At 43.7% G+C, this 15,007-nt stretch overlaps 1 protein-coding gene across 3 annotated transcripts; it reads right to left on the bottom strand.

Moving 5' to 3' along the window:
• Positions 1 to 2,390: 2,390 nt before the first annotated feature.
• Positions 2,391 to 9,527, bottom strand: LOC123104368 (uncharacterized). 3 transcript variants are annotated; one of them, XM_044526200.1, is made up of 4 exons: positions 9,372 to 9,527; positions 8,811 to 9,222; positions 6,404 to 6,434; positions 2,391 to 2,773 (listed from the first exon to the last, which is right to left on the bottom strand). In XM_044526200.1, exons 1-4 carry the CDS (start codon positions 9,414 to 9,416, stop codon positions 2,737 to 2,739), a joined length of 525 nt encoding a protein of 174 aa, XP_044382135.1. In that variant the 5' UTR covers positions 9,417 to 9,527; the 3' UTR covers positions 2,391 to 2,736. The 3 variants fall into 3 exon arrangements, with proteins under 3 accessions (XP_044382135.1, XP_044382136.1, XP_044382133.1); XM_044526201.1 differs by lacking the exon at positions 6,404 to 6,434 and having other exon boundaries at positions 8,786 to 9,222; XM_044526198.1 differs by lacking the exons at positions 2,391 to 2,773; positions 6,404 to 6,434 and adding an exon at positions 3,633 to 5,288 and having other exon boundaries at positions 8,786 to 9,222.
• Positions 9,528 to 15,007: the final 5,480 nt, after the last annotated feature.

Here is a 15,007-nt window from a genome sequence, read left to right as displayed (position 1 = left end):
CGCTTCGCGTCGCTGCGAGTTCGGGAGGACCGGCTGGCCAAGATCGCTGCTAGCCTGCGCCTGATCAAGGAGAAGCGCGGCTCCCGGCCCCCCACCTACATCGAGCTGGCCGCCGCCGTCCTCCTGAAAGACAGCGTTGCCGCCGCCCTCCAACGCCGCGCCACCATCGTCGTCGGGCGGTCGCTACTTGAATAAGTGGTTGTTATTATTATTATTATGGTACAAATTACCCTAATTTAATGCATGTTCGTGATAAGACCCTAACGATGAGGTGGTAGAACATATGTTATGGTACTATGTATTGGCGCGCGTGTTGCAGTAATCCCACCATGGTTCAGTTATCTGTATTATGTGATTATTTCTGCTGATTGTGCCTCTGTTGGGGATCCAATGATGATGTTTATCTTGTGTTGCTGCTCTGTTAGTGTAGAACTAGATAGAAGCTTTCACGAGTCCCTCCGTTCCTAAATATAAGCCTTTTTAGATATTTCAATATGGACTACATACGGAGCAAAATGAGTGAATCTACACTCTGAAATACGTCTATATACATCTGTATATAGTCCGTATTGAAATCTCTAAAAAGTCTTATGTTTAGAAACGGAGGGAGTACTACAGTACCTGGACAATAATTCTGAGTAGGCAGATTTCTATTTCTCGATGTTTTAAGAGATTTCTTGACCCTGGTTGTGACAGATCCGTCTTGATCTTGAACTTTAAGCTGGCCTCTAACCAGATGTCACTCCAAACTCTATTTAATGCTTGGAATCACTGGAGGTCAATCATAATCAAAGTACCATCTCCACACTGATTGTCCAGAATTAAACAGTTATGCAGTTATGTGTGAAGATCTTTGCGCCAAATACTTTGGAGTGACAAAATATGGTGAAGTTGAGAGATATGTGGTGCTTGAACTGATTGGCTCTCTAATGCTGGCAGAAATTCTTTGCAGCTTCTTGGGTGCGCCTCAGTGTCATTCATGTGCTGGGTGTTCCTTGGATTGGTGAGCTGTCTTATGTTGGTTTCAGTTTAAGAAGTTGGCGTCCATTATTCAAATTTCTCCAAAGCCATCATCTTCTTATAGCCTGTGAGAACTATCCTTATCATAAATGAGATAGCAAAGTTTTTGGAAGAACAGCAGTTCAGTATGCCATAAGAATCTTTTTTGTTCCCTGTGAGCGTTGCTTCTTTGAGTTGGTTTTTCTTGTGTGGAGAGATGGGACAACAAGGAGCCTCTTGCATCTACTTGACTCACCAGCTGCATATGGATTAATTACCGATTCTCTTGGTACACATCTTCGGCCAGCAAATAAAATTGACTCATGGGCATCTTAGGAGAACAACCATCCTTCTGCTTCATGCAGCACAATTGCACGAAGCCCTACTTTCATGAAATTTGAGTGGCCAGATTAATATATTTTTTATATTTCAAGAGGTTTCTTGACATCGGTGGTGATAGCCCTCCTTCCTTGATCTTGTAGCCCGGAGGCCTGCATTGGAGAAACTCATATATCCCATCCTGTAGAACCAAACGGATAGCCGGTGCTGTGTTTTCCTTGGATTGGATGTAGTGGTGGCTTATGTTGTTGCCTTGCCTTTACTGCTGCTGCAACTAGCTGAGCCTGTTTGTGCCCTTTTTGTTGCCGTGTTTATGCCTCATCTTTTCATTGTCGGTCCAGTTAAGCCAAAACTAGTTACTCTTCACATCTCTCACACCTTGATATACCTGGTGTACTAGTAACTAGTTACAGTTCATCCATGTGAAGCTTAACTAGTTACTAGAACAAATGGAGTACTACATTCGTTCTTAAAACATACAGTACTAGACTGACAGAAAGCAGACCATGTTTATGCGTCATCTCCTGATCCCAACCGCTTGGACAAAAGGAAATGCGTTGCTTCACATCAGGGAACTTGGGATCGGATGAATGGAAGGTTGCTAGGATCTCTCAGCTTTGGTTGCTTGTGAGGGCTTGTATTTTTGCCTATTTATTATTATATTATTATTATTGCCTATTTATTATTATATTATACTCCCTCTGTCCCAAAATATAAGAGCGTTTTTGACACTAATATAGTGTAAAAAACGTTCTTATATTTTGGGACGGAGGGAGTACTATCCTAGTAAATATTTACCTTCGTCTGTCAATAGCCTGTTTTGCCGGCACCCACGGATGTGAAGTTCCAGCTAATTTTGTGGAACGAGCTTACGGAAAGTGCTAGGCCCTTTCTCTGCCTCTTGAAGTTGAATAGCTCTGCCTTTCACAAAAAAATACTCTGCCTTATGATCACTTCTCAATCCCCACACATATTGCATGATTTTTTCTTTTCTTTTTTCAAAAGAAAAAAGAGTTGACAATCGAAACTGCATTGTTAAAACAGACTTGAAATTGGTGAAACCATGGAGAGCTTAAATTAGTCATCCATATGAACTGACATTCAACCAATTCTCAACACGCCAACAGCCATGATCCAGTAATAGAAACGATGTGATGATAGGCACAGAGCAATGCAAGCATGAATCACACTTCAGAACCCACACGTTCGCATACATCTGAGATGTTCATACCTACACCCGTACTGACAATCTCACAGCTCCAAGTTTAAATTAGTCGTCGTCAGTCAAACTGCAGACATGCTTAAAATAGGGTGAAAGCCCCTAGAACCATGATAGCCGACTTGGATGACAATGCGGTGAAGAAATGAAAGGGGCAGGGTGCTCCAGGCGATCATCTCTTAGCATGCAACATCCCCTCCATTGTCCACAGCAGGCCTACATGATAGTCAACAACACAACTGAATGTGTGCACAAACATTCAAAAAAAAAGTCCAATTGGGGAGGAACCCCGCGAAATTATATTAAGGAGCTACAGGAGACCCCGAGCCGAACCCCACGAATTTTAACCGACGTGGCTGAACTCCCTTTCACGGGGGGATCTAACCAGAAGCCACCATCTGGGTCCCACCTAGATATATGCACAAACATTATGTAGCTAATATATAAATAGAACTATGGTATAATGGTGTTATACTATGGTATACCACCTACATCTATTTAGTAGGGCTGCTAAATCAGTAACCGTCTCTCTTTTTTCCAAGTGTACTTATCCTGTTATCCGACTCGCTGTTTGCGATTGATCTCACCATTTTCACGATGTTCTCCACTTCTTCATGTCCCCAAACAAATGGAAGGCGTGAAGATGTCTATAACCCCAAAGCAATTCATTTCTAGTTTGAAAAATAAAGTGTGTAGTGAAATAGTGAATGCCAGACTCTGAGAGGCACGTAGAACAAGACATAATTGGAGCTAGGACGGAGAAGTCTGCAGGCATTGTCCACAAGCTCAAGCCGCGCCACACCTAGCACTTTACTAGAGTTTGGTACATGGGTTTGGGATGAAAGACCATTCACGAAACAAATCGATGGTGAACCTGACATTAACTGAAGCAGATCAAAATTCAGGTACTAACTTCATCTAGACGGTCACATTGTTTCACTGCTAAGACAAAACTGGAGGGGCTCTAAACAGTGCGTAGCAATGCAATGGTAAACATTCGGCGAAAGAGAATAATAATTGCTGAAGATCCTTTGCAGATCTTGAGGGCAGCGAGGAACAAATTATAGATTAACTGGATTGACCCTGAATCCTTTACTGAGTGGCTACTTTTGTGCCCCTGAACAATTTATGCTAATAGAGCTACAACCACTATCTAGGTGCTATACCAAATCCAAACTGTTAATTAACTACTACAATCGGACACGTAGAAGAGTCCCTACATCCCTACTTCATCTTTTGAGTTGAAAGTGAATAATAATTGGTGAAGATCCTTTGCAGATCTTGAGGGCAGCGAGGAACAAATTATAGATTAACTGGTTTGACCCTGAATTCTTTACCGAGTGGCTACTTTTGTGCCCCTGAACAATTTACTACTAGCCATGCTAATAGAGCTACAACCACTATCTAGGTACTATACCAAATCTCAACTGTTAATTGACTACTACAATCGAACATGTAGAAGAGTCCCTACATGCCTACTTCATCTTTCGAGTTGAAAGTGGCTAAACTTGCTTCCACGGGGGTCGAACCAGAAGCCAGAGCTGGGCTCCCACCTATATATATGCACAAACATTATGTGGCTAATATATAAATAGAACAAAAGCAATCAAAATGTATGTTCAAAAAGGCATATTTGTTTTCTACGCACAAGTTACTGGTGTTATACTATGGAATACCAGCTACATCTATTTAGTAGGGCTGCTAAATCAGTAATGCATCCATTTATCCTACTCACCGACTGTGATTGATCTTACTGTTGTTTACAAAGTTCTCCAGTTCTTGGTGTCTCCAACCAAACGGAACACGTGAAGATATCTATAACCCTAAATCAATTCATTTCCAATTTGAATAATCAAGTGTGCAGTGAAATAGTGAATGCCAGGCTCCGAGGCAGATAGAACAAGACATAATTGGAGCTAGGACGGACAAGTATGAAGGCATTGTCCACAGCTCAAGCCACCCCACACCTAACACTTTAATCTACAGTTTGGTACTTTGGTTTGGGATGAAAGGCCATTCAGGAAACAAATCGATGGTGAACCTGATATATTAACTCAAGCGGATCAAGAAACAAGTACTAACCTACTCGATCTAGACACTAACATCGTTTCGCTGCTAAGACAAAACTGGAGGGGCTCTAAACAGTGTGTAGCAATGCAATGGTAAACGTTCGGCGAAACAGAATAATAATTGGTCAAGATCCTTTGAAGATCTTGAGGACAGCGAGGAACAAATTGTAGATTAACTGGTTTGACCCTGAATACTTTACCGAGCGGCTACTTTTGTCCCCCTGAACAATTTACTACTAGCCATGCTAATAGAGCTACAACCACTATCTAGGTAATGTACCAAATCTCAACTGTTAATTGACTACTACAATCGAACACGTAGAAGAGTCCCAAGGAGATAGAGGGCCAGTCCTTTTGGCCGATTCTTCCAGAATCTTGAGAATCGGGCCTCCCCTCAGCTTCTCCCAGAACCTTGAACTCATAACTTTTTACAATCCTAGCTAGTTAGGATCTAAACAACTAGGATTGTCAAAAAAATATGGGTTCAAAATTCTGAGAGAAGATGGATGGAGGGTCGATTCTCAAGATTCTGAGAGAATCGGCCAAAAGAACTGGGCCAGAATCTCCCGTTCTGCCAACATCCCTACTTCATCTTTTGAGTTGAAAGTGGCTAAACTCGCTTCCACGGAGGGTCGAACGAGAAGCCAGAACTGGGCTCCCACCTACATATATACACAAACATTATGTAACTAATATATAAATAGAACAAAAGCAATCAAAATGTCTGTTCACAAAGGCATATTTGTTTTCTCAGCACAAGTTACTGGTGTTATACTATGGAATACCACCTACTATTTAGTAGGGCTGCTAAATCAGTAACCGCATCCTGTTATCCTACTCACCGGCTGTGATTGATCTTACTGTTTTCACAAAGTTGTCCAGTTCTTGGTGTCTCCAACCAAACAGAACACGTGAAGATATCTATAACCCTAAAGCAATTCATTTCTAGTTTGAATATTCATTTCTAGTTTGAATAATCAAGTGTGCAGTGAAATAGTGAATGTCAGGCTCCGAGGCAGATAGAACAAGACATAATTGGAGCTAGGACGGACAAATCTGAAGGCATTGTCCACAGACCAAGCCACGCCACACCCAACACTTTAATCTACAGTTTGGCACTTTGGTTTGGGATGAAAGGCCATTCAGGAAACAAATCGATGGTGAACCTGATATTAACTCAACCAGATCAAGAAACAAGTACTAACTTACTCAATCTAGATAGTCACATCGTCTCGCTGTTAAGACAAAACCGGAGAGGGGGTGTATTGGTGAAGACCCTTTGCAGATCTTGAGGGCAGCCAGGAACGAATTATAGATTGGTTTGACCCTGAAAAATTTACCTAGCTGCTACTTTTATTCCCCTGATGATGATAAGTTTACTACTAGCCATGGTAATAGAGCTACAACCACACCTCTACAACTCTACTGGCTGTGGAATATATCAAGGTACTACCGTACTAGCACATTTCTACTGGCATGCGATTAATCTATCTAGGTACTATACAAAATCTATACCGATAATTGATTACTACAATCGATACACAGAAGAGTTCCAAGGAGATAAAAATCTCCCATTATGCCTACAACATTACTTCATCTTCTGATTTGAAACCGGGCAGGCATACAGGCCAGTTCTGGGCATATACTACTCTGCATATAGAATAATGCATACTACTCTGAAATTCTGAAATGGTCGTAGACTAGTTAGTTTGCAATCGCAAGGAACCGGCAGAAGGCATAGTGACCATGAATGCTGGTGCAAGGAGCGAGAACTCACTCGTGGTGAGAAGCCGAAGCCGAAGCCGAAGAAGGGGGAGGGGGAGCCAAGGGTTCAGGGAACTCCAGTGGGATTTCTTGGCTGAGCAGGCTGAGGTGGTTGTCGAAGGCGGGGACGGGGCCGACGTTGGCCTCGTACTCGGCGATGGTGGCGGTGGCAAAGTCGTCGATTTGGTGGAGGTAGAGCTTCTCCTCCTTCGAGAGCGAGGTGGCGCGGTAGTAGTGGCGCGCCTTGTGCATGTCCAAGAGGTCGGCGCAGTACTCGCCGAGCATCAGCTTGAGATCCATCACCGTTAATTGATTATATCAAGGAGCCCCGCGAAATTATATCAAGGAGCTACATCGGAGACCCCGAGGAACCACACGAATTTTAACCAAAGTGGCTAAACTCGCTTCCATGGGGGGTCGAACCAGAAGCCACATCTGGGCTCCCACCTATATATATGCACAGCTAATATATAAATATAACTATGGTATACTGGTGTTATACTATGGTATACCACCTACATCTATTTAGTAGGGTTGCTAAATCAGCAACTGCCTCTCTTTTCCAAGTGTACTTATCATGTTATCCTACCATTTTCGCGATGTTCTCCACTTCTTCGAGTCCCCAACCAAATGGAACACGTGAAGATATCTATAACCCCAAAGCAATTCATTTCTACTATGAAAAATCAAGAACGTGGTCAAATAGTGAATGCCAGGCTCTGAGAGGTAGATAGAACAAGACAAAACTGTAGCTAGGATGAAGAAGTCTGAAGGCATTGTCCACAAGCTCAAGCCGCGCCACAACTAACACTTTAATATAGAGTTTGGTACATTTGTTTGGGATGAAAGACCATTCACGAAACAAATCGATGGTGGACCTGACATTAACTGAAGCAGATCAAAATTCTACTTCATCTAGACAGTCACATTGTTTCGCTGCGAAGACAAAACTGGAGGGGCTCTAAACAGTGTGTAGCAAAGCAATGGTAAACGTTCGGCGAAAGAGAATAATAATTGGTGAAGATCCTTTGCAGATCTTGAGGGCAGCAAGGAACAAATTATAGATTAACTGGTTTGACCCTGAACAATATACCGAGCGACTACTTTTGTGCCCCTGAACAATTTACTACTAGTAGCCAAGCTAATAGAGCTACAACCACTATCTAGGTACTATACCAAACCTCAACTGTTAAGTGACTACTACAATCGGACACGTAGAAGAGTCCCAAGGAGATAGAATCTCCCATTCTGCCTACATCCCTACTTCAACTTTTGAGTTGAAAGTGGCACGGGGGATCGAACCAGAAGCCAGAGCTGGGCTCCCACCTATATATATGCACAAACATTATGTAGCTAATATATAATAGAACAAAAGCAATCAAATGTCTGTTCACAAAGGCATATTTGTTTTCTCAGCACAAGTTACTGGTTTTATACTATGGAATACCACCTACATCTATTTAGTAGGGCTGCTAAATCAGTAACTGCATCCTGTCATCGTACTCACCGGTTGTGATTGATCTTACTGTTTTCACAAAGCTCTCAAGTTCTTGGTGTCTCAAACCAAAAGGAACACGTGAAGATATCTATAACCCTAAAGTAATTCATTTCTAGTTTGAATAATCAAGTGTGCAGTGAAATAGTGAATGCCAGGCTCCGAGGCAGATAGAACAAGACATAATTGGAGCTAGGACAGACAAGTCTGAAGGCATTATCCACAGCCCAAGCCACACCACACCTAAAATTTAATCTACAGGTTGGTAATTTGGTTTGGGATGAAAGGCCATTCAGGAAACAAATCGATCGCGAACCTGATATTAACTCAAGCAGATCAAGAAACAAGTACTAACTTACTCGATTTAGACAGTCACATCTTTTTGCTGCTAAGACAAAACCGGAGAGGGGGTGTATTGGTGAAGACCCTTTGCAGATCTTGAGGGCAGCCAGGAACGAATTATAGATTGGTTCGACCCTAATAATTTACCTAGCTGCTACTTTTATTCCCCTGATGACGACCAGTTTACTACTAGCCATGGTAATAGAGCTACAACCACACCTCTACAGCTCTACTGGCTGTGGAATAAATCAAGGTACTACTGTACTAGCACATTTCTACTAGCCTGTGATTAATCTATCTTGGTACTATACAAAATCTGAACCGTTAATTGATTACTACAATCGGACATAGAAGAGTTCCAAGGAGGTAAAATCTCCAATTATCCATTGCCTACATCATTACTTCATCTTTTGAGTTGAAACCGGGCAAACATACAGGCCTGTTCTAGGCAGACTACTCTGAATTCTGAAATGGCTGTAGACTAATTAGTTTGCAATCGCAAGGAACCGGCACAAGGCATAGTGACCATGAATGCTGGTGCAAGGAGCGAGAACTCACTCGTGGTGAGAAGCCGAAGCCGAAGCCGAAGCCGAAGCCGAAGAAGCGGGAGGGGGAGCCAAGGGTTCGGGGAACTCCAGTGGGATTTCTTGGCTGAACAGGCTGAGGTGGTTGTCGAAGGCGGGGACGGGGCCGACGCTGGCCTCGTACTCGGCGATGGTGGCGGTGGCGAAGTCGTCGATTTGGTGGAGGTAGAGCTTCTCCTCCTCCGAGAGCGAGGTGGCGCGGTAGTAGTGGCGCGCCTTGTGCATGTCCGAGAGGTCGGCGCAGTACTCGCCGAGCATCAGCTCGAGATCCATCACCGCCTCGATGTCCTGCACCTTTTTCTCCAGCGCATCGATTGCGCGGTCCGTCCGCACCGCGTACTGTCCTATCATCTGCACCTTGTACTCCCCTTCCTTGATCTTCGCGGCCACCAAAGCCTTGGCCTTGTCGTCCTGCATGACACGAACGCCAATCCGTGATGTGAAACCCTAGTTGATTTCGACCACGCCAATTACATCAGCAATCGCGTAGGCTCAGTCCGGCCGATGAGCAATTGACGATCCACGAGGTCTGAGAGAGCGAGAGCGAGAGAGGGGGGTACCATGGAAACCTCGACGGCGCCGGCGCCGGGCGCCGTTGCTGCCATCACGGGACGGGGGGAGCGAGAGAAGGGGAATTTCTTTCGTCAGGGTTCACCAACGCCCAGCGTGGGTGCGAGCCCCCGCGGCTGGACCCCGTATACCACTGCCTTAGGTGGGCCGACCAGAATTAGCTGGGCCGCCCTCTTTGCGAGGAAAGTACTAGTAGTTTTGTCTCAAAAAAAAAAGTACTAGTAGTTTTCCCTTGCCTAAAAAAAAAAGAGTATAGTTTCCCGAAATCCTCCGCCACCCCGGCCTCATGGATCGAAAACCCCAAACCAGATTATCCACCTCCTCAAATGTCCAAAACCGGAACAATTAGGCACTGAAGTGGTTTTGGACATAATTGCTGACTGGACTAGCCGAGTTGGCAAAGTGAAATTCAGGTGGTTTTCTAAGAAGTTTGAAACATAAACCTCTACTGGGATAATAGAATTTATATGCTTACAACATAAACCTTTAGGAAGTTTGAAACATGGCATTGGGTAAACAGATTTTATACGTATTCTTTGCCACTTGCTGAAAGTAGCTTGCCCATCCATCCTGTCACCTTGTCTCACACACGATCACTCAAGTATTTGAATGTTCCTTTCTTCGAGTGCCCTACATCCGTTGCTCAAGGATTCGGCAGGGACTTGAAGATGGCCCTTCAATGCATCTCTGGATAACCCTTACTGAAGAATATCAACGATTTCTTTGTGTTTGTTCTCTGTCCATAAGCCAAAAAGTGTGACACCTCTTATACTCCATTTACTCTTGCCCTGAAAAACAACATGCTATCATCCGTGAATAGGAGGTGGTTCACCGGCGGAGCAGATGGGGGCACCTTGATTCCGCTAAGTTGGGATGAGCGATTTTCTTGTTTCAACTGGCACGAAAGACCCTCTACTGCCAACAAGAAAAGATATAGAGAGATAGGATCTCCATGTCGAATACTTCTTGTAGGTTTGGATTCCTCCAATTTACTCCCATTAAAAATAATAGAGAAGGATACTGAGCTCACCATGTTCATAATGAATGAAATCGACGGACCTGTGAATCCCAGTTTTTCCATAATTGCCTTTAGGTAGCTCCTTTCTACTTTATCGCAGGCTTTCATCATGTCCAATTTGAGTGCACAAAAACTATTATTCTCCCGTTCTTCTTCATGAAGTGCAAATATTCGTACGTTGAGATTATGTTGTCAGTAATAAGCCTGCCAGATACAAATGCCGACTGTTCCTCTAATGTGATGTCAGGCAGGGCAACCTTCAAATGGTTTGCAAGAACTTTAGACATTATCTTATAGAAAACATTACAGAGACTAATGGGGCGAAAATGTGACAAGAGAGTCAGATTGCCTTTGGGATTAGTACCAACTAGAGGCTAAAGCGTGCTTCGCTGCATCGTTCTTCACTTGTTCAATTAACATTTTACATGCCTTGATGTCGGGCGCTGCACAAAGGGGTCAGTTGGGTGAAATATTTTCAAAAACTGTTTAGTTTGTGAAATAGTTTCGCCCTCAGGTCAAATTTGTGCCTTTTGCCGCGTAGCCCCCTTCCATTGCACATGGAGCCGTCTTGGCCAACACTACCGCCGTGTCGTGTGCCCCATCCACACCCCTCCCAGCCTGCGGTGGTAGCGGGCGTCGATGTCGGTGTTGTCCCTTCACCCTTGTCGTGGCTGACAAGCCATCTCAAAGGCGTCCCTGCTTCACCTCCCTCGTCCTGAGCCATACAAGCATGAGAGTTCAGAGGGTCGGCAAGCACCCCGCGCAGACGTGCCCAACCACACGATGACATGCCAGCAGCCGCCCTAATCACACATGCGCCGGCTGCACCGCTAATCTTTCCCCTTTCTGCAATGTAGAGAGATACGGCGCCACATTTGCCTAGACACATGTTCCAAAAGCAGTCGCGCCGTTCTTCACTTGTTCAATTAAAATTTTATATTTATATATTGTTGTGATTAGTTGTTTTGTTTCGATTTTATGTGTGTTCGCTTTGTGTTTTAGTTTATTTTTGGTGGTGTTTTTTTCTATATCGTATTGGGTTGCTGTTGGAGTTATTTTTCTCAAGAGAAGGGATGAGTAATTTGATGCGTGGTTATGAATTTTTTGCACCTTTTAGCCTTAGTGTTAGCCCGATGGTGATTATTTGAGCCTCTTGGGAGTTCTTTTTTCACGCTAAACCCATGGAATTGCTACGGTGACGCTCATATGGGCTAGCACGCAAAGCTCTTGCTCGCTTAGCTTGGCTCCCTCCTCCTCTTGCCCATTAGTTTTTTTGGCTCACCCGACTGCTAGCTCAGAAAAATCGCCTATCTTTTTTTATTTGAGAAGGTTATTCAATTAAATGATGTTTAAGGAACTTAAACTATATAATTACTTTTAAAACCATGCATCTTAGAAACATTCGTGAATTTAAAATATATTCATGGTTTCAAAAATGTTCACAATATAAAATGTTTTCAAATGTAAAAAATGTTCATAAACTTTAAATGGCCGTGAACTTTAAAAATATCCACAAACTTAATCAATATTAACGAATTTGAAGAATTTCAAAATATGTTTGTGTTTTTTAAAGTACACAAATTTGAATAAGTGCTCATGAATTAAAATGTGAAAAAAAATAAAAAAATAAAAAGGGAAGAAGAAATAAACTAAACTATACACACTTACACATGGGGCCCTAGTGACCCCACAACTCTTGAAGCACCAGAGCGCTTCAATTCGAGGGAGCTTAGTATCTCTATAGATAGTGTGCCATTTATGGCCGGATTTTCCTCTCCACGGACAATGCCGAGAACTGCTTTAGTGACAAAAGCCCCACATATGTCTGTGACGCTCGCGATTCAATCGTACATTAATCATGCATGTAAACATGTCCGATCAAGATCAGATACTCACGGGAAAACATCATAACACAACTCTAAACACAAAAAAGACGTCCAAATGATACTGGAAGAAGTGAGCTGGGAACCCATCAAACCTAGGGGCCTTTGTGGGAAACATTTGAAAATAGTGCTCTCTTCCATTAAAATCTCATACATTGCCGTTGTTACCTTAACTGGTACATGTTGTATTACCTTAGGTACCCCTTGCACCCCTTCAAACACGTACAAATTTTGATAAAAAAATCCATCGCCAACTGCTGCATCCCAGTCGGGTCCTCTATGATTTCACCGTATGGTTTTTGCAAAGACTTGATCAAATTCTTCCTGCGCCGGATTGATGCCCTGAGATGAAAAATGTGCATTTCTATCACCAGCCAAGAGCCCTCCACTTGAGACCTCTAGCGCCACATCAACTCCTCACGGAGATACTACAACTCGATTAAGCGGTCGTTGATTTTAATTTCAGCGTACTTGGATCGGTCCTAGCCGCGTCACCGCACAACCTTTCAAGTTCCCTTTTCAGTTTCTCGCCACACACACCACCAAACGTGGATTTGCTCCACTATCCCAGAATGTTAGCAAGGGCTGCTAACTTGGCGCAAACAACACTCACCGTCGGATTATGACTGTAGACGACATGTTTTAGTTATGCATGAGAATCCCAATGACCTCATATTCGAGGAGCTTCCTGTTGGAAAACGTAGCATGGAAAACAAAAGGTTTCTATGCTCACGCAAAGATCTATCCAAGAAGATGCATAGCAACAAAGTGTGTCTATGTACCCTCTTAGACCGAAAGCGAAAGCGTTTTGACAGCACGGTTGATGTAGTCGAACTTCTTCTAGATCCGACCGATCAAGCACCGAACGTACGGCACCTCCGAGTTCTGCACACGTTCAGCTCGGTGACATCCCTTGCCTTCTTGATCCAGCAAGGTGTCGAGGTAGTAGATGAGTTCCATCAGCACGACAGCATGGTGACGGTGATGGTGAAGTGATTCTTGCAGGGCTTCGCCTGAGCACCGCAAAACTATGACCGGGGTGTAAACTGTGTAGGGGGGCGCCGCACATGGCTAACAATTGATGTTGTGTGTTTGTGAGGTGCCCCCTCCCCACATACATATATGTGGGAAGGGAGCGGAGGCAGCCAAGGCGCGCCCTAGGGTTGGCCGCCGCCCCCTAGGGGCCCTGCCTTGCCTTGCGCCCCCCTTTCCATGTATGCATGAAGGGAAGGAAAGAGGGGGGGGGGGGTGAGGGAAGGAAGTGGGAATCCTAATCCACACTTCTCTTTCCCTTCCCCCCTTTCCTTCTCCTCCTCGTATGGCCCTATAGGGCGCACCAGCCCCTTGTGGGCTGGTGTGTTCCTTCACAAGGCCCATATGGCCCATAGGATTGCCGGGGCACCCAAAACACCTTCCAGTGACCCGATAAGTACCCGATACCCTCTGGAACACTTCTGGTGTCCGAATACCATCGTCCTATATATCATATTTACCTCTCGACCATTTCAAGACTCCTCATCATGTCCGTGATCTCATCCGGGACTCCGAACAACATTCGGTCACCAAATCACATAACTCATATAATGCAATATCATCATCCAACGTTAAGCGTGCGGACCCTACGGGTTCGAGAACTATGTATACATAACCGAGACACCTCTCTGGTCAATAACCAATAGCGGAACCTGGATACTCATATTGGCTCGTTCATATTCTACGAAGATCTTTATCGGTCGAACCGTTATGACAACATATGTAATTTCCTTTGTCCATCGGTGTGTTACTTGCCCGAGATTCGATCGTCGGTATCTTCATACCTAGTTCAATCTCGTTAGCGGCAAGTCTCTTTACTCGTTCCGCAATACATCGTCTTGCAACTAACTCATTAGTCACTTTGCTTGCAAGGCTTCTTATGATGTGTACTACCGAGAGGGCCTAGAGATACCTCTCCGAAACTCGAAGTGACAAATCCTAATCTCGATCTATGCCAACTCAACAAACACCTTCGGAGATACCTGTAGAGCATCTTTATAATCACCCAGTTATGTTGTGACGTTTGATAGCACACAAGGCATTCCTCCGGTATCCGGGAGTTACATAATCTCATAGTCGAAGGAATATGTATTTGACATCAAGAAAGCAATAGCAATAAAATTGAACGATCATTATGCTAAGCTAACAGATGGATCTTGTCCATCACATCATTCTCCTAATGATGTGATCCCGTTATCAAATGACAACTCATGTCCATGGTCAGGAAACCTTAACCATCTTTGATCAACAAGCTAGTCAAGTAGAGGCTCACTTGGGACATAGTGTTTGTCTATGTATTCACACATGTATTTAGGTTTCCAATCAACAAATCTATCATGAATAATAAACATTTATCATGAATAAGGAAATATAAAATAACAACTTTATTATTGCCTTTAGGTTATATTTCCTTCAGTCTCCCACTTGCACTAGAGTCAATAATCTAGTTCACATCGCCATGTGATTAACACCCATATTTCACATCGTCATGTGATTAACACCCATAGTTCACATCGTCATGTGACCAACATCCAAAGGTTTTACTAGAGTCAATAGTCTAGTTCACATCGCCATGTGATTAACACCCAAAGAGTACTAAGGTGTGATCATGTTTTGCTTGTGAGAGAGATTTAGTCAACGGGTCTGCCACATTCAGATCCGTATGTATTTTGCAAATTTCTATGTCTACAAT

This window comes from Triticum aestivum, chromosome 5A (assembly GCF_018294505.1).
Source record: "Triticum aestivum cultivar Chinese Spring chromosome 5A, IWGSC CS RefSeq v2.1, whole genome shotgun sequence".
NCBI classification, from domain to species: domain Eukaryota; kingdom Viridiplantae; phylum Streptophyta; class Magnoliopsida; order Poales; family Poaceae; genus Triticum; species Triticum aestivum.
The sequence above is the reverse complement of the archived record's forward strand: the minus strand, read 5'-3'. Positions and strand labels throughout refer to the sequence as shown.